This window comes from Eleutherodactylus coqui, chromosome 12 (assembly GCF_035609145.1).
Source record: "Eleutherodactylus coqui strain aEleCoq1 chromosome 12, aEleCoq1.hap1, whole genome shotgun sequence".
In the NCBI taxonomy this organism is placed as follows: domain Eukaryota; kingdom Metazoa; phylum Chordata; class Amphibia; order Anura; family Eleutherodactylidae; genus Eleutherodactylus; species Eleutherodactylus coqui.
In genome coordinates, this window is record NC_089848.1 from 57,739,139 (window position 1) to 57,754,297 (window position 15,159).

At 44.6% G+C, this 15,159-nt stretch overlaps 1 protein-coding gene across 3 annotated transcripts in view; it reads right to left on the reverse strand.

Moving 5' to 3' along the window:
* The window catches only part of ANKRD28 (ankyrin repeat domain 28), a 121,347-nt gene that overhangs the window by 83,309 nt on the left and 22,879 nt on the right, over positions 1-15,159 (reverse strand). Inside the window, exon 1 of one of the 3 annotated variants that reach the window (XM_066584841.1) lies at positions 1,090-1,328. The exons of 1 other annotated variant lie outside the window; for it this stretch is intronic. In XM_066584841.1, the coding sequence (XP_066440938.1) occupies positions 1,090-1,245 (156 nt within the window). In that variant the 5' untranslated portion in view covers positions 1,246-1,328. Of the gene's footprint in view, positions 1-1,089; positions 1,337-15,159 lie in introns of those variants that run through there. One more of the 3 variants, XM_066584844.1, reaches the window with a different exon arrangement.

The following is a 15,159-nucleotide window of genomic DNA, read 5'->3' on the forward strand; positions in this document are numbered from 1 at the left end:
CTGGTCTGCCGTGGTTTTTGCCACAAACGTGTTTTCGTGTGGATCTGCGGAAAGTAGTGACATGCCACTTCTTAATAGAGATCCGACTGAAAATTCTGCACAGAGACTTTGCCCACTGATGTGACTGGATCCGCGGCAAAATGCCAACGCGGAATAGCTGCAGATTTCTTCTGCAGTTTTACGGGCTGATTAAGAAGTGTAAAACGAATACCCCAATACTTTGAACCGGGTACAACTTGAAATGTTCATGAATGGAAGAATACTGTACTCTAGGTAACCAAGCAACATGCAAATATGTACTATATAACTGTCAACATAGGGTTAAGAAAAAGATACAAAATGTACAGCTATAGTAAACCAAATGTTTAACAAGCATGAAAAAGAGCGCTTATTTTGTGGTTCGCCATGAAGCTCATACGCATCATGGAAAAATTCTTTCCTCCCCAGAACACATGATTTAACAGAAGAAATTCTGAAGTGTGACAAGGTTTCCATGGCTATAGATGTCAAACAGGCTTCTTACAAAAGTATGGCAAAAGCATCAATTAGTGGTATGCCATTAAAATTATTTATAATAACTAATATATATATATATATATATATATATATATCTATATATCTATATATCTATATATCTATCTATCTATATCCCTTTCCCGCTCCCTCTGGGAATAAAATAAATAAAAACGCATGTACAGTAGATAGAATTTGTTAATTTAACCTCTTCCATGCTCTTATTTAGGAGCACCAAAAAGAGACAAAAAACAATACGGCCACAATTAAAAGGTCGGCAAGACTGCCTAGTTATATAGTGATAAGCATGGCACGGATGGCAGGGATGTACCACTAGCTAAATATACGTTCTCGACGTGGCAGCGCCTCTGTGGGATGAAGCCGCGCTCATGCATGACATAACCAAGGTTTTCGGGAAACATAGAAAAGGCAGAGTATGTTTTCACCCATCTGAGTACCTTATAGGTAAAGGTTACAGTCTATAAAGGCTCTTCACCGTTTAACCATTCTGAATTCTAGACAGAAAGTAAACTGGTAACACGGTAACAAAATAGTAACAAAACCCCAAAGTCTTACCAACACAGCTCTAGGAGGCGGACGACGATGATGATAAGGATTTCCATGACTTGGTAGCTTGGAGGGAAAACACGGGGGCTCATCCTCCGCCTCCTCCAAGACCACAATACACACTCGGCTCATTCGATCTTGCTTTGAGCCAAGGCTCTCTCTCATGCACTACTGAAACTGTAGATTATTGGCACGATGCCCATTCATGGCTCCAATCCCTCCTAATTTACCACTGATTCAAGCATCCAATCGTGTTGTAAAAAAAATTAAGAAATCCTCTTCAATGACATTTGGGGGTTGACAGACAAATCAATGTATGGAAGGGAAAAAAACTAGAAAAAAAAACAGCATCACTAATAAAAACAGCTAAAATAGATTAAATTTAATTGCATTCCTCAATGGCCCACTGCAATGCCATAGATCTGTAAAACATCCAGGGAGATTCCTGCCTGCCCCGATTAACTGGAATAATCTAAGAAACAATTCAACGAGCTGCAATGAAAGTCTTCTTTACTTATTAATTAGGAGGAGGTAGTAACGAGCGACGGTGCTCCCTACAAGGTCAGTTGCTGAAGCGCACTAGTCAGCTTTTTCATGGCTGTCAACATTTGCATCCTGCTGATTCAATGGAGGATTTCTCGATTATCCAAAAAGGGATTTTCATTCATTGTACAGCTTGGGGAAAAAAAAAATCCAGCAATATAATCCAGCGGTCCAAAAACCAAGATCTCTGAGAACAAAAATGCCCAAAGTGGGATTCTCATTCACTTGTGATGACTCAGAAACAAGGGAGCTTGGGTACTCCTGGAGAACGGCTGCCGGCTAAATCCCAAAAGTGCCACATGACCGAAATACGGAGGAAGTGTTTACTTCATTATGCTTGCTACAATAACCCATCAATCTCCCGGAGTAAACCCTGTCAAATATTCTGCCACCAGCTTCTTGAGGAACTCAACTACAGGAAGGCGATTGCAGCACTTCATTCACAAGGAGTTAGCAAAGTAGAACCCACAGGCAATAGCATCCTTTTGTAATCCTCAACCAGAGCGGGCATCCCTTTGCCCTTTAACCATGCAAACCTCTTAATTCTTCGTGTGCCAGGCTTGACGTTTCCATAAGCATCGCGTACTATTTAATAGGCTTCCTTTCACCGTCTCAGAATTAACTCCTTTGTTGAGGAGATGCTTCTCGGCGCTGCAGAGCCCCAGGCTTGTCAGAGAGCAGACAGAATGGACTCCCCCAGCAGAGACAGAAGCAGCATTCCTTCCCAGCTGTTGTGCGAGGAAGCGAACACACTGCAGAGCTGCAGAATGAAATGCCTAGTAATGCTCACATGTTACCAGGAGCTCTCAGCCACCGCACTGGGTGAACCAGTAACTTCCTGTAACGAGGAGGGGCGTCTGTGCCTATTCTGCACCACTCGCCAACACCATTGGCGGTTTAGTGACTAATCTGCATTCAGTGGAGGGAGGGGGGGGGGGGGGGTAAGGACACGTTTTTGTTTTTTTTTTACAACTGAAGTTTGGAACATTTTATTTCTTCCCACAAGGATAACGGTACATTTGCTCTGTCGGGCTTCAGCGAGATCTCTTCCAGCCACATATGAAAGCAGTTACACAAGCAGGGCATGCCGTTCGCAGAGGATAAGCCAGACTATTATCTCCTAAACAACCACCTTTAAATTCTCCAAGAATAGAATAATAAGAACAAGCTGGGGTTAAAATATTGCCCGGTGTTGGACGATAGTCAGATACCCTCAAACAAAAGACTTGGTTACACAACTGCCCTACTGGCATAACTGGTAGGGAGGGGGGCAGCAGATGCTATTTTTTTTTCCTCCAACGAGTAGCTGTGAGGGTGCGTTCAGACGGGCAAGAAACTAGTGCCGGTTTTGAGCGTTGTGAGACCCACGAAAATACAACCCATCTGTGAAGCTGCACGATAAGTCATCATAAGTGGTATTATAATCACAGCTAGGCAGATGTAGGTAACAAGTTGGGATTAATTAGTCATACTTGTCAAGTATAGGCGAGTGGATAACCGGTCCAGGAAAATAAAAGGCATGGAGGTGGGCTTGGGCATTTCTGTTACATAGCTGGACATGCAGCCACATAATGGGTAGGAAATGGCAGTACAAATGTGTATCAAATGGATGGCGCCATGTTGTAGTCCTCTGCGTTGTGGGTGATGAACATTGCTCGAAACGAGGGGAAAAAAAAGAAGAAGAAAAAAAAAAAAATCAGTCAAGGTGCCACATCACCCATTCATTCTGACAACTGGTAGGTAGCCAAGTAGTTAGGCCCATCCACTAGTGATAGCTTATTCAATCGACGTGTCAATATCTACTTGGTAAAGTTAATTTAGACACAACGAGAATCGCACAAAATTCGCTCAAAAGAATCTTTTGAGTGGTTCTCGTTCTGTCCAAATGCACTGACATTGTGCAGTTTTCGTCCACGAGTCATTGATCGCTCACTTCATGTTCTCTTGAATTGAGTGATCAGCTGTTACCAGCGGAGCAGGCTGTTATCACCGCCGGCTGCTCTGATAATATTCTCTCTGCCTGTTTCCCACTGTGAATTCATGCTATAAACATGCAGAACAATACAGCTGTTTGCTTATGCAAAACAGCTGTATTGTTCGGCAAGAGATATCGGCGGTGTCCCGCTGTGCCTGCAAAGCTCTATAGTAGCTACTTAGCTACTATAGATTATGCAAAGATGATCGCTCAAAACTGTCACTCAAACGGTCATTTGAGCGACTTTTAAGCGATCAGCTGTCAGTGTAAATGGGGTATTAGAGAGGTCCCTAGTTGATAAACGGAACACATGTGACTGCAGGATGTCCTGAACATATCACTGAGCTGTCATTGTCATAAGAGTAGGCAAAATCTGTAGGCATTAGCGCTTCTTGGTTGAGTAAAGCCGCAGCTTATTGATGCAACTGAAATGCACTCACGCCTGTGTGAACGAGCCCTACGGCTTTCTGTAGCTAGAATACGGCTAGTTATAGGTTTAGCTTCGAAGATTCAAATTGGCTGCAATACAGACATCACCCCTCAAATTAGAAGAGCCTTCCTTTAGTACTGCCAACCCATGTAGGTAGAGAAGGAACACGTTGTGCAAGTACGGCAAGTCCGATATAGTTTCAGAAACTCAGGGCAATACTGCGCTTTTCTATTTGAGTGCAATGCAATTTGTGAGAACATGCGATTTTCACAAGCGTAAAGAATCACACCTTTTTTTCCAATTGGAAATTTGAAATAGCGCATCACACACATGAAACTCGCATGTACAGGTGGTGCGATTTTTAACTCGCTCATAGAAATAATGGGCGAGTTTTTTTGCAAAAGCAAATATTAAAAAAAATAAATAAAAAAAAATTCACAAAAATAAAAACACGCTGTGATGCCATCTTGTAGCATGGCTGCAGGAGAATAATCCCCCATTGAAAAAAAACGGGGTTTATTCCCGTAGGAATTTAGTGCGTCTTGCAACACAAAAAAACCTCGTACAGGGAACTCGCCCCTGTGAAAGCGCCCTAAAACACACACAACTGACAATGAGACAGCAGCAGAGGAGGCATCAGGGAAGGGCAGAACTAGTGATGAGTACATGGAGGTTTTATTATTTGGGTGGAGTTCTACTTTAATAGTTTATAGAAACCTATTCAGATAATGAAATCTAAATTTAAGCAACGTCTATTCAATGAGCTGCACTAAAGGTCATTCACAGGAGGAAGAATGTGCAATGTACAAACATGTCCTCACACAGTCCAGAGTAGTAATACAAAATGTATACAACTTGGATCCAGATATATGTACTGTAAGGGGCGACATCTGCTGCAGATCCACACTAAACGCTGCAGATTTCGATGCGCATTTGCTCCAGATTTGTGTTTTCACTGTGAAAGTACCTTAAAGGGGTTGTCCCCCCCCCCCCCCGGTCGGCGCGAGACAACCCCGATGCAGGGAGGTAAAGAAAGCTTACCGGAGCGCTTACCTTAATCCCCGCGCTCCGGTGACTTCAATACTTACCGCTGAAGATGGCCGCCGGGATCCTCTCTCTCCGTGAACCGCAGCTCTTCTGTGCGGTCCATTGCCAATTCCAGCCTCCTGATTGGCTGGAATCGGCACGTGACGGGGCGGAGCTACACGGACCCTGCATTCTGCACGAGCGGCTCCATAGAAGACTGCAGAAGACCCGGACTGCGCAAGCGCGGCTAATTTGGCCACCGGAGGGCGAAAATTAGTCGGCACCATGGAGACGAGGATGCCAGCAACGGAGCAGGTAAGTATAAAACTTTTTATAACTTCTGTATGGCTCATAATTAATGCACAATGTACATTACAAAGTGCATTATTATGGCCATGCAGAAGTGTATAGACCCACTTGCTGCCGCGGGACAACCCCTTTAAGGGCATGACCACATTGCAGACTTTGGAGCAGATCCGTGTCAGAATCCATACACGTTAGATGGAGATTGTGAAGTGGATTTAAAAGGGAACCTGTCATGTATCCTATGCAGTTCTTGCTGAGCACAGGATAAAGAATGGACAGGCATGCTGATTTCATCAGTCTGTCACTTATAAGGCAATATGCAGCTGTTTTAAAGAACTTACAGTTTGTTTCTGCAGCTCCCAGTAGGATACTAGGGTATTAATGCATCTTGGGCTTCCAGGACCTGCAGCTTGCTCTGTAGCCAATCAGCTACAGGGGGGGGGGGGGGGGGGTAACCGGCCTGTCAGTGTGGTTTCCACCAGGACTTCCTGGTGGTGACAAGATACAATACCACCAGATACTACTCCAGTTTTTTTCATGAGGACCTAGTAGCCCCACCCTACACCTCGACTGACAGTCTTCTAGCCATTACGCTCAGGGCTGTGGAGTCAATAAGACAAACTTCCAACTCTTCAGTTTCCCAGATTCTGCCGCCTCCATCTAGGACTCCTTTTTTATGTGACAAATTTAAAATGGCTTTTCATCAACATTAGATTATATTCAAATAAACATTCTTTTCAGAAGACAAAAAACTTTACTAAATTCTATGAAAGGAAATATATGCCACAAATTCAGCACTGAATGATACCATAATAAAATGTATTCATTTCAGCAGAGTCTGAACATTACTACCAGCTCAATCTACCAAAATGAGACTGAGTCCAAAGCCCTGATTACACTACATACTGAGAAAACTGCAAATCAGAGTGTGGCCGTGGCTACTAGATACTCATGAAAAGGCTGGACTTATCTCCTGCTGGGAGCTGCAGAAACACATCGTAAGTTCTTAAAAACAACTGCACATCATTCCAAAAGTGACGGATTGCTGAAAGCAGCAAGCCTGCCACAACTTTATGCTGTCCTCTCTGAGTATATGACAGGTTGCCCTTTAACTCCCTCATTGGCGAGTGTAAATTCACTGTGAAAATATACTGCATAAATGGATATGCTGTGAATGTAAAACGTTCACCGCAGGTCAATTTACACAGCCGATTTCTTCCCGAATTCTCATTGCCTGTAGTATAAAATGCTGTGGATTTTCTGTACCCGATTCCACAATCAAGTTTCCACAACATGTGAAGACACCCTTCCTGCTAGTGGGCCCGCCCCCATATCATTCAGCCAATCAGAAACCTACTCCCTATTAATAAGGAGCACAAACTCCAACACGATGCTGTCTGCCGCGAGCGTCTGATCAAGAATCATGCAACATGACGTGTGCCAACGGGTTAGACGGTGACTTACAGGGTAACCACCGACAGCCGGCACTAGAGAGAACGCTCTTCCTCTGAAGGAGAGCTATTTTGCATAGAGTCTCATATGGAAGCCAAAAGCTTTCTATAATCAGAAAGGAGATCCCCGCCTCTACAAACATCCTGCAAGCTTGACATCAGTGATTAGTCAATTGGACCGTAGGCTCGTGGAAATATTTTATTGGTGCCAAATAGTAAAATGATCAGGATAAAGTGATATAATTGTACTTGCCAGAACTTACTCGATCTACAGTGTCAAGCGCCAACCTAAATGTCTTATTGCAACCTTTTCCGAGAATATGACTGAAATTAACATTGTGAGCTCTGTTTATAGGTATATACAAAGTGGTAGTACTTAGCAGCCTGCAGCTATTGCTATGGTTACATAGTATGGATGGAAAAAAGATATATGTATACAAAGTTCAACCAGGAGGGGGGAGTACATGGGTGGAAAGAGGCGATGGGTAAATGTTAGAGGGGTTGCACCAGAATATCAAGTTATAACTTGTAGATCAGTGGGAGTCTCACCTCTGAGACCCCTGTCAATCTTATGTGTTCTGCTCTCCTGTCACCGTGGGGTCTCTTCTCCCCCTGCAGGGATGTCACTCTGAACGGAGCATGTGCAGTCAGCACTCCATTCATTTCAATGGCAGGGACGGAAATACCCAAGTGGGTGCGCTGCTCAGGTACTCGGCAGTCCCATTGAAAGTGAATGGAGTGTGAGAGTGCACTTGTGTGACCAGCGCTTTATTCATTCTCCTGGTCATTGCAGGGGGTGCAATAACCCTGCAGTGAGGACAACGGGCGACACAGGACCTCTGTTCTTGAGATTAGCAGAGGTCTCAGAGGTGAAACCCCACCGATCAACAAGTCATCCCCTATCCTGTAGATAAAAAAAATAGAATCAAAACAGCCTAAAAGAATGGAAAATGTTTCACTATCTCAAAATACTAATGACGACCTGTCCGTCCGTGAGTTTGTGAGTGACTTACATGCTGCGTCCCAATCACTTGACGGTGTCATCAAAGGTCCTCCATCTTCAGTGAGGGAGTTACATGCTCCGCCCCTGATCACATGACAGTGACACCACCACAGGTCCTTACACACACGGCTACTGTCCGGCTAGGTGTTCATTAGTTTTCCATAGCAACTGGGGCCACAGTGTGTGTAGTCTGCCCATAATCTGCACAAAAGATGCAGGACCTTTGATGACGTCACAGTCATGTGATCAGGGATGGAGCGTGTAAGTCATTCACTCGGGATGAGCGTCAGAGTCATGTAATATGGGGTGAAGCATGACGGTGATGTCATCACAGGTCCTTCACCTCCAGTGCTGTGCTGCTTCTGATCCCTGTTGTATGGGATGAACAATGTATGTAGCAGTGCTGTGTGTGTGACGTGCATGTAGCAGTGCTGTGTGTGTGATGTGCATGTAGCAGTCCTGTATTGCATCAGCGCTGCATGTCATCAGTACTTCATCCTTTCCACATTCATTTTGCAAGGTGGCTCTCTTATGTAATTCAGTTTCCTGCCAGGTTAACAGCATATCTGTATTCCTGATCAGTAATACTCCAGCAATACTTATGACATACTGATGCACTTCTATCTAGGTGTATATCGTGGGTCCGTATTACGGTGGTATGACCGTGCCGTCATGATAAACAGGCCTGCTGCAACGTTCGGCTTGACAGATTATATTAGTTCCGTCTCGCTATCACTTATAGCAGGTCGCACACCAAGCAGAGTATCTGGAGAAATGATGGCATCTGCGAGGATCTGTCCTAGAGCCGCACTGAGGTTCCATGTGGGGAACAGACTTCTGGACGGACGGAGCAATCCCTTTATATATCCCATGTGCAGATTCATGAAACGTGCATGCTGCTGACGTAGGATGAGGGGCATGAGGAGCGAGCTGCTGGAAAGGCCACGCTTCCCTCCATCACATTTCTGTGCTTCAGCTGTCATAAGGGATTAGCCACAATTCCACTGCAGTGTCTGCAAGCCACAATTATCTCAGGACATATAAGCTATATGATTAGCGCAGCAGAGGAGCGAGAGAATACAACGAGATCTGCCCAAGGAAATCTCAGCCTTTCACATGGAGATTTCACATTACAGCTTAACGAACAAAAAGGATCCGAGATTACCAATTAGAAAATGAGAATAGGTTTCCACATTATACACAATAAATCCGTTAAAAGGAGGATCGGAAAATACTTTATAGTAAGGTACAAAACGGAGCATGAGGAGAGTTCGCACCAACATACAAGAGCTTTTCACAAAAATGAAGAAGGGGGGGGGAAAAAGTTTGGGCTTGTTCACATTTGTACTTTTCTCCTTTTCGGATTTCTCGCTGTTCTGTTTTTCAAACAAATAGCGCAGTCCGCAGGGGTATTTGTTCCATTTAAAAAATAAGCGGAAGTATTCCAACTTTCCGTCTTTAAAAAAAAAAAAAAAAAAAAATACCCAATAAAATCAAGGGGGTGGGGGGTGAAATCGCAGCCATCTGGTTCTGCTTTATTTTTTTTTCTCTGCTCCAAAAAGAGAAAAAGAAGGACTAAAATCCAAAATGGAGATAGATGCAAGTGTGAAAGAGTGCTCACATTCTCTTAACTGCTGGAAAATGAACATGGCACAAGATGCGTATCACAGTTGGCCAAATACCTGACACCACTTAGCTGTCAGATTTACTGTAGGACTGTGCAAAAAAAGTGGCGCAAATCAGTAGTAAATTTGGAGCAGTCATCGCAAGTTAACCATGATCTTAAAAATAAAAAAGGCAGTGCACGTCCCTTGCGCCATTTTTCAGGTGCACTTTATTTCGTAAATGTGTGGTATTGCGTTGAAAACTGCATACCAGACAGATATCGGAAAGATTTGTTGGCCTACAGAGCTTGAGCGGAATCAAAGGCGGACTACAATACCCAGAGCGGTTAGCAAAATTGGGGTTATTTAGTTAAGAAAAAGAAAAAAAGATGGCCGAGGGTCGACCTAATAACTACGTATAAATTAGGGGACGATACAAGGATCTCTCCCATGACCTGTTCATACCCAGGACTGTAACCGTAAAAAGAGGGCATCCTCTACATCTAGAGAAAAGAAGGTTGCATTAACAACACAGAAAGGGGTTCTTTACTGTAAGAGCAGTGAGACTGTGGAATTCTCTGCCTGAGGACGTGGTGATGGCAAAATCAATAGAAGAGTTCAAGAGGGGCCTGGACGCCTTTCTTGAGGGATACATTATATGTTATAATGGTTGTTGATCCAGGGATTATTCCGATTGCCAGGATTGGAGTCAGGAATTTTTTTACCCTTAAATGGGGAAAATTAGCGCCTAACTCATTGAGGGTTTTTCTTTTACCTTCCTCTGGAACGATATTGGGGGTTAACAGGCTGAACTGGACGGACATTTTTGGGCCTTACATACTATATTACTTTAGATTCCTTACAGGATGTTGGTATAAAACATGTCCTACATGTAAGACCTCTTTCACATCACGATTGGGAGTTTCACATAGGCATTTCGCTGGCACATTTTTTTATTTTTTTTTCGCCCATGGGACAAACTAGTACCCCAGGCTGACCGGTAGTTTACTGACACCAAAACACATCATAGATCCCTATCCCAGAGCGGCCTGAGACAAACGCAACTATAATACGCTCATGTAAAACTGTCCTAAAAAGGTCACTAGTCAAACGTAGCCCAACAACAGTGCCCCTTATAGGCTTGGTCCAGTCACTGCGCCACAAAATAAGGGATGGACAACTGTGGCAGAAAAAAAAATGTTGGGAAACCAAAAGCAAAGCAGCTCCCCAACATTGAGGTGAATGGGGTTACAGTGCAAGTTGGAGCTCCATGCAACCATCGGCTGCAACAGAAATCCAACCTGCGCCCCCCTTTACTTCAATGTAAGGGCGAGGTTGCAGGGCCACATAGATTGTGGGTTTGTGCCCAGAGAAAGGCTTTTCTACAATGCAGTATGAATCAGTGTAAAATAATCTAAAAACCATGAGAAGCTCTGCTCCACCCAATATTCAAAACTTCGACTCCATCCAATAACATTTGAAATGCAGATTCAAGAAGCCAAAGAAAGAAACAGTCTGTTATAGCAGAGAAGCTCAAGGAAATTAAGGAATGGAAATTTGTGTCATGTCCAAGACCCGCCATGTGAGCCGCTCAGAGCAGACTAAGGCTTAGTTGGAGAATAGAGGGGAGAAAATGTAAGGAGCGCAGAGACGCCATCTGGGAAACCCCAAGAAATGTGATTCACATCTTGTGTCTGCGGAAGGGTGGTGACAGACCGTGGACGCAGCTATAACCGTCCGGAGCGATGACTCACATGTACATGGGGCCTTCCTAACCACATCACACGGACTGCACCAACGCAAGAGATGTTCCCTGTATGCTGCAGTCCGACAGACCAAGGATTTAGAAGAAAAAGATTTAAAATAAATATATATCTTTATTCACTGAAAAAGCCAAAAATGTAATACCTGATAATCACGATCGCCATAAGGCAGGCGCAATCGCCACCGGCACAATCACCATAGGGCAGGCGCAACCGCCATAAACCCTAGGGCTGGGTTCGCACGGGGGCGGATTTGCCACGGCAATTCCGTCCGGAATTTTGCTGCGGCAAATCCGCCTGCAGCTGCTAATCCCGGGATTACCCAGCCATGTGGACGAGATTTCTCAGAAATCTCGTCCACACGGGAGGGCGAATCCGCCGCAGCAAAGTCGGCAGAAGCCGGCGCTGCGGCGCGGATTCACCGGCCGCAGCATGTTTTGTTTTTTTTTTCACTTCTTACGCTGCGGCTGCACTCTCCTCTATGGAAGCACCTGCCACAGCGGAAGAGCAAGCGGCCAGGCCGCTTCAAAACCCTTGGGTTTTGAAGCAGCACTTCTCCCGGCGGAAATCTCGCGGTTTGGCCGCCGCAAAAAAACGAGATTTCCGCCGGGAATCCGGCATGTGAGAACCCAGGCTAGAGGTATGCAGTCAGCCAGACTATGATGTGGAGGAGCAACTTGTTCAATGCAGACTAATATGCAGTCACCCACTCAACCCAGCCCAGATTGGGGAGGAGCAAATGCATATAATCATAGCCTGCACATGTGAACGATACCAAAGATGCCAGCCAAAGAGGGATGGTGACCATCATACAGGATATCAACTCTCACTGATGTAACAGCGGGTTGCCTTGTATCTTCAAAGTGGGCCACACTGGCTGATATCTTGGGCTCCCCCAACCAGGGGCATAACTATAGATGCAGTTGCACCCGGGTCCAGGAGCCTTAGGGGGCCCATAAGGCCTCTCTTCTCCATATAAGGAACCCAGTACATGCTTTGCTTCTCCAAGAAAGAAAAAAATAATTCATATCTCACACACACACACACACACACACACACACACACACACAGACACACACACACACACACACACACACACACCTTCAAGATAGAGCAAATACTGAAAACTACCAGATCCGTCCACTTCATCATTATAGGAGTTGCCCGGAATTTTACTGTTGCTGATATATCCTTAGTTGATTGACGAGAGTTTGTCGTTTGGAGCTGCGCCTGCAATACCATCCCAGGCCACTGCACCATGGACAGAGCTGTCTGCTTCCGGCTCTGTTCATAATGCCAGCTGGCCTAATATCAGCTTATCTGTAAAGATATCAAGCACAGACCCCCAACGATCAGCAACTGATGACCTATCTTGAGGATAGGTTAATCGATAGCAATGTTTTTAGAAGACCCCTTTAATACTTTTATGGAGTTCAGTAACCTATAGAAATCTGTCGACGCTTGTATAACTGTACTGACTAAAGCTTACCAATTCACAAAAAGGTTTTCTGACAGTCTAAATTGTCCGCAGCAAAAAATGTTACAGACCAAATCTTTCCCTCAAAAAAAAACACAAAAAACTCCCGCTTAATTTGGACCTTACAGGGACTTTCAACCTTTGAACTCTAGTTAGGTGATATAGTCTGGTTTGGCAGCCATCTTGGATGCCAAAGTTAATTTTTAAAAAAAGCCTTTCGTTGCATGTCATCTGGTTCCCACCGCTACTTGTCTCCCTCTTGCTTCCCAGGTGGAAGCAGGATGGAAGACGTTGTACACTATGTAGTAGCCTTTATACAGCATTGCAGTCATAGTTCCTATTCACTTCAGTATTGTAGTTCCTAGCAGCATTACACTGACCAGTAGACCATCAGGCAGGGCCAAAAAGCCTCATGCATGCTAGACTTGGGTGGCTTTTTTAGGTTTCTTACTGCCAAAGCAACTGATTAGCAACCCACAATTGCAGCACAGGAGTGTCCTCCCATGAGTCCTCTCTTCAACCACTTAGATGCCAGAGCTGCTGTTGACCATGACACCCGAGAGGCTAAATAGCCAGGATTGGAGTCAACTCCAATCCCAGCCACTGGATCAAGGCTTTCAGCTGTATGTTACAGCATACACACCTGTACATAGTGTGGACAGTACAACGCCGAGAGGCATCCGCAGGCGTAATAAAGCATTACATAAGAGTCATTGAAGACAAGCTGGGAGTAATGCCCAAACCTGGTTGTGGAGCCAAAGCCGAGAGGGAATGCAAACTGTGGTGGCTGCAACATGACCAAGTATTACAGCGATGTGAACGGCTGCTATGTAATACCATATATTCCAGACAATATCGGCTTCAGGGTAAACGAGTGGCCATGCGGAGCTTCTCCAACCCCTGGTGATCGGCTGCGGGTTCAGGGGTTTAGAGCAGAAGGATCTGTGCAGTCAGTTGATTGCTGAAGGGATTGGACTTCCCAAATACTTCTATTTTTTTTAACGTGAATGCCAATGGGACCTTCTAATGTTAAAAAAGCGTCGCACGTTTGTACTTTGCGATTTAGAAAGTCCCATTGACATTTATGGTAAAAAAAAAACAAAAACGCAGTGTTAAAAAAATGCTTTTAACACAGGACGATCGTCAAGGGGGCGATTTGCTACTTTTTCCCACTGCGCTGGCTTTTCGTCAATTTCTGCTCGTACATTCTGCGATCAAAATCCGCGGTCAGGTTGAGCTACAGTACAGCATTTATGTAGATGCTGCAGGTCCACGCATAAGAAAAGCAGCACATCTGTGGCCTGTGAACCCAGGCTTAAGGCCCATTTACACGGAGCGATGATCGCTCAAAAAATAAAATCACTAAAAAGCGATCATTTGAGCCATCATCGTTGCGTCTAAACACGCAGCCATCGTGCACTTCAGGCTAATCGTTAAATTCAGTCCAACCTAAAAATCGTCGCTCAGCCTTATCAGTAGTTCTCCATCGGTAGTGGTGATATCATTGTTTCCCCGTGGAAAACAAAAGGACCCGAACGCAGATAAGAGCCCTCGGGCTATTAACTGCTTTCAGCGAAGGCTTCATTTGCACGCTAATAAGCTATTAACTAGCTACTTAATAGTTTATGCGAAATGATCGCTCAAAGCCGTCACTGAAACGGTCGTCTGAGCGATCATCGCTCCGTGTAAATGGGCCTTTACTCGGACTATTCTCACAAGTTAACATCCTGTGTACAAATGAATGGCTGCCATTTCTATCAGATACTCAGTCCAAAAAGCAGACAAACACTAATAAGCGATGCTTTTAGATTTTGTGGTATAAAACAAATGTCCATTTGAGCGGAGTCCTGGCACCCGAAGAACATTCCTACTTAGCTGGAACAGGGAGGTATTTAGCCGTAACACATTTGAGTCGGATTCAGAAGAAATGGAAAATGTATCCAAGACTTTGAATTATGAATCAGTAATATACAGAAAAATGTATAAACATACAAACTACTAATGAACTCCGGAGCCAAGCGATACACAAACTGGGAGCCTTCTGTATGTGCTAGAGATCTGCAATACTTCATAACGCAACGTACTCCGTGCTACTAAGGACTGCGATATGCATGTAGCTGGGATTGTGGTGGCTACCACGGACATCAGACATCACATGGTTAACCATTCTCTTCTTTAAAGAAGTTGTGCCAGGTTTAAAAAAGTTATCTCTTATGCACAGAATAGGAGATGACGTCTACTTGGTGGGATCTGAACCAACCAATCAGCAGCGAGGGGCGGGGTGAGCAATGCATGCATTAATATTAATGAGCTCCACCGGACTCATCTCTGCCCAGGCTGCAAATGTTAAGCAACAAACTGCTGAAATCAGTGTGTCATAGTGCAGTGTCCGCAGCAAGAGCAGCATCAGCAACCTTACAGGACCCTACAAGGTTTATTCCCATCTCTGCTTTTCACAGCGGAGATGACGAACTGCTGCTATAATTACCAGCCCTGCAAAT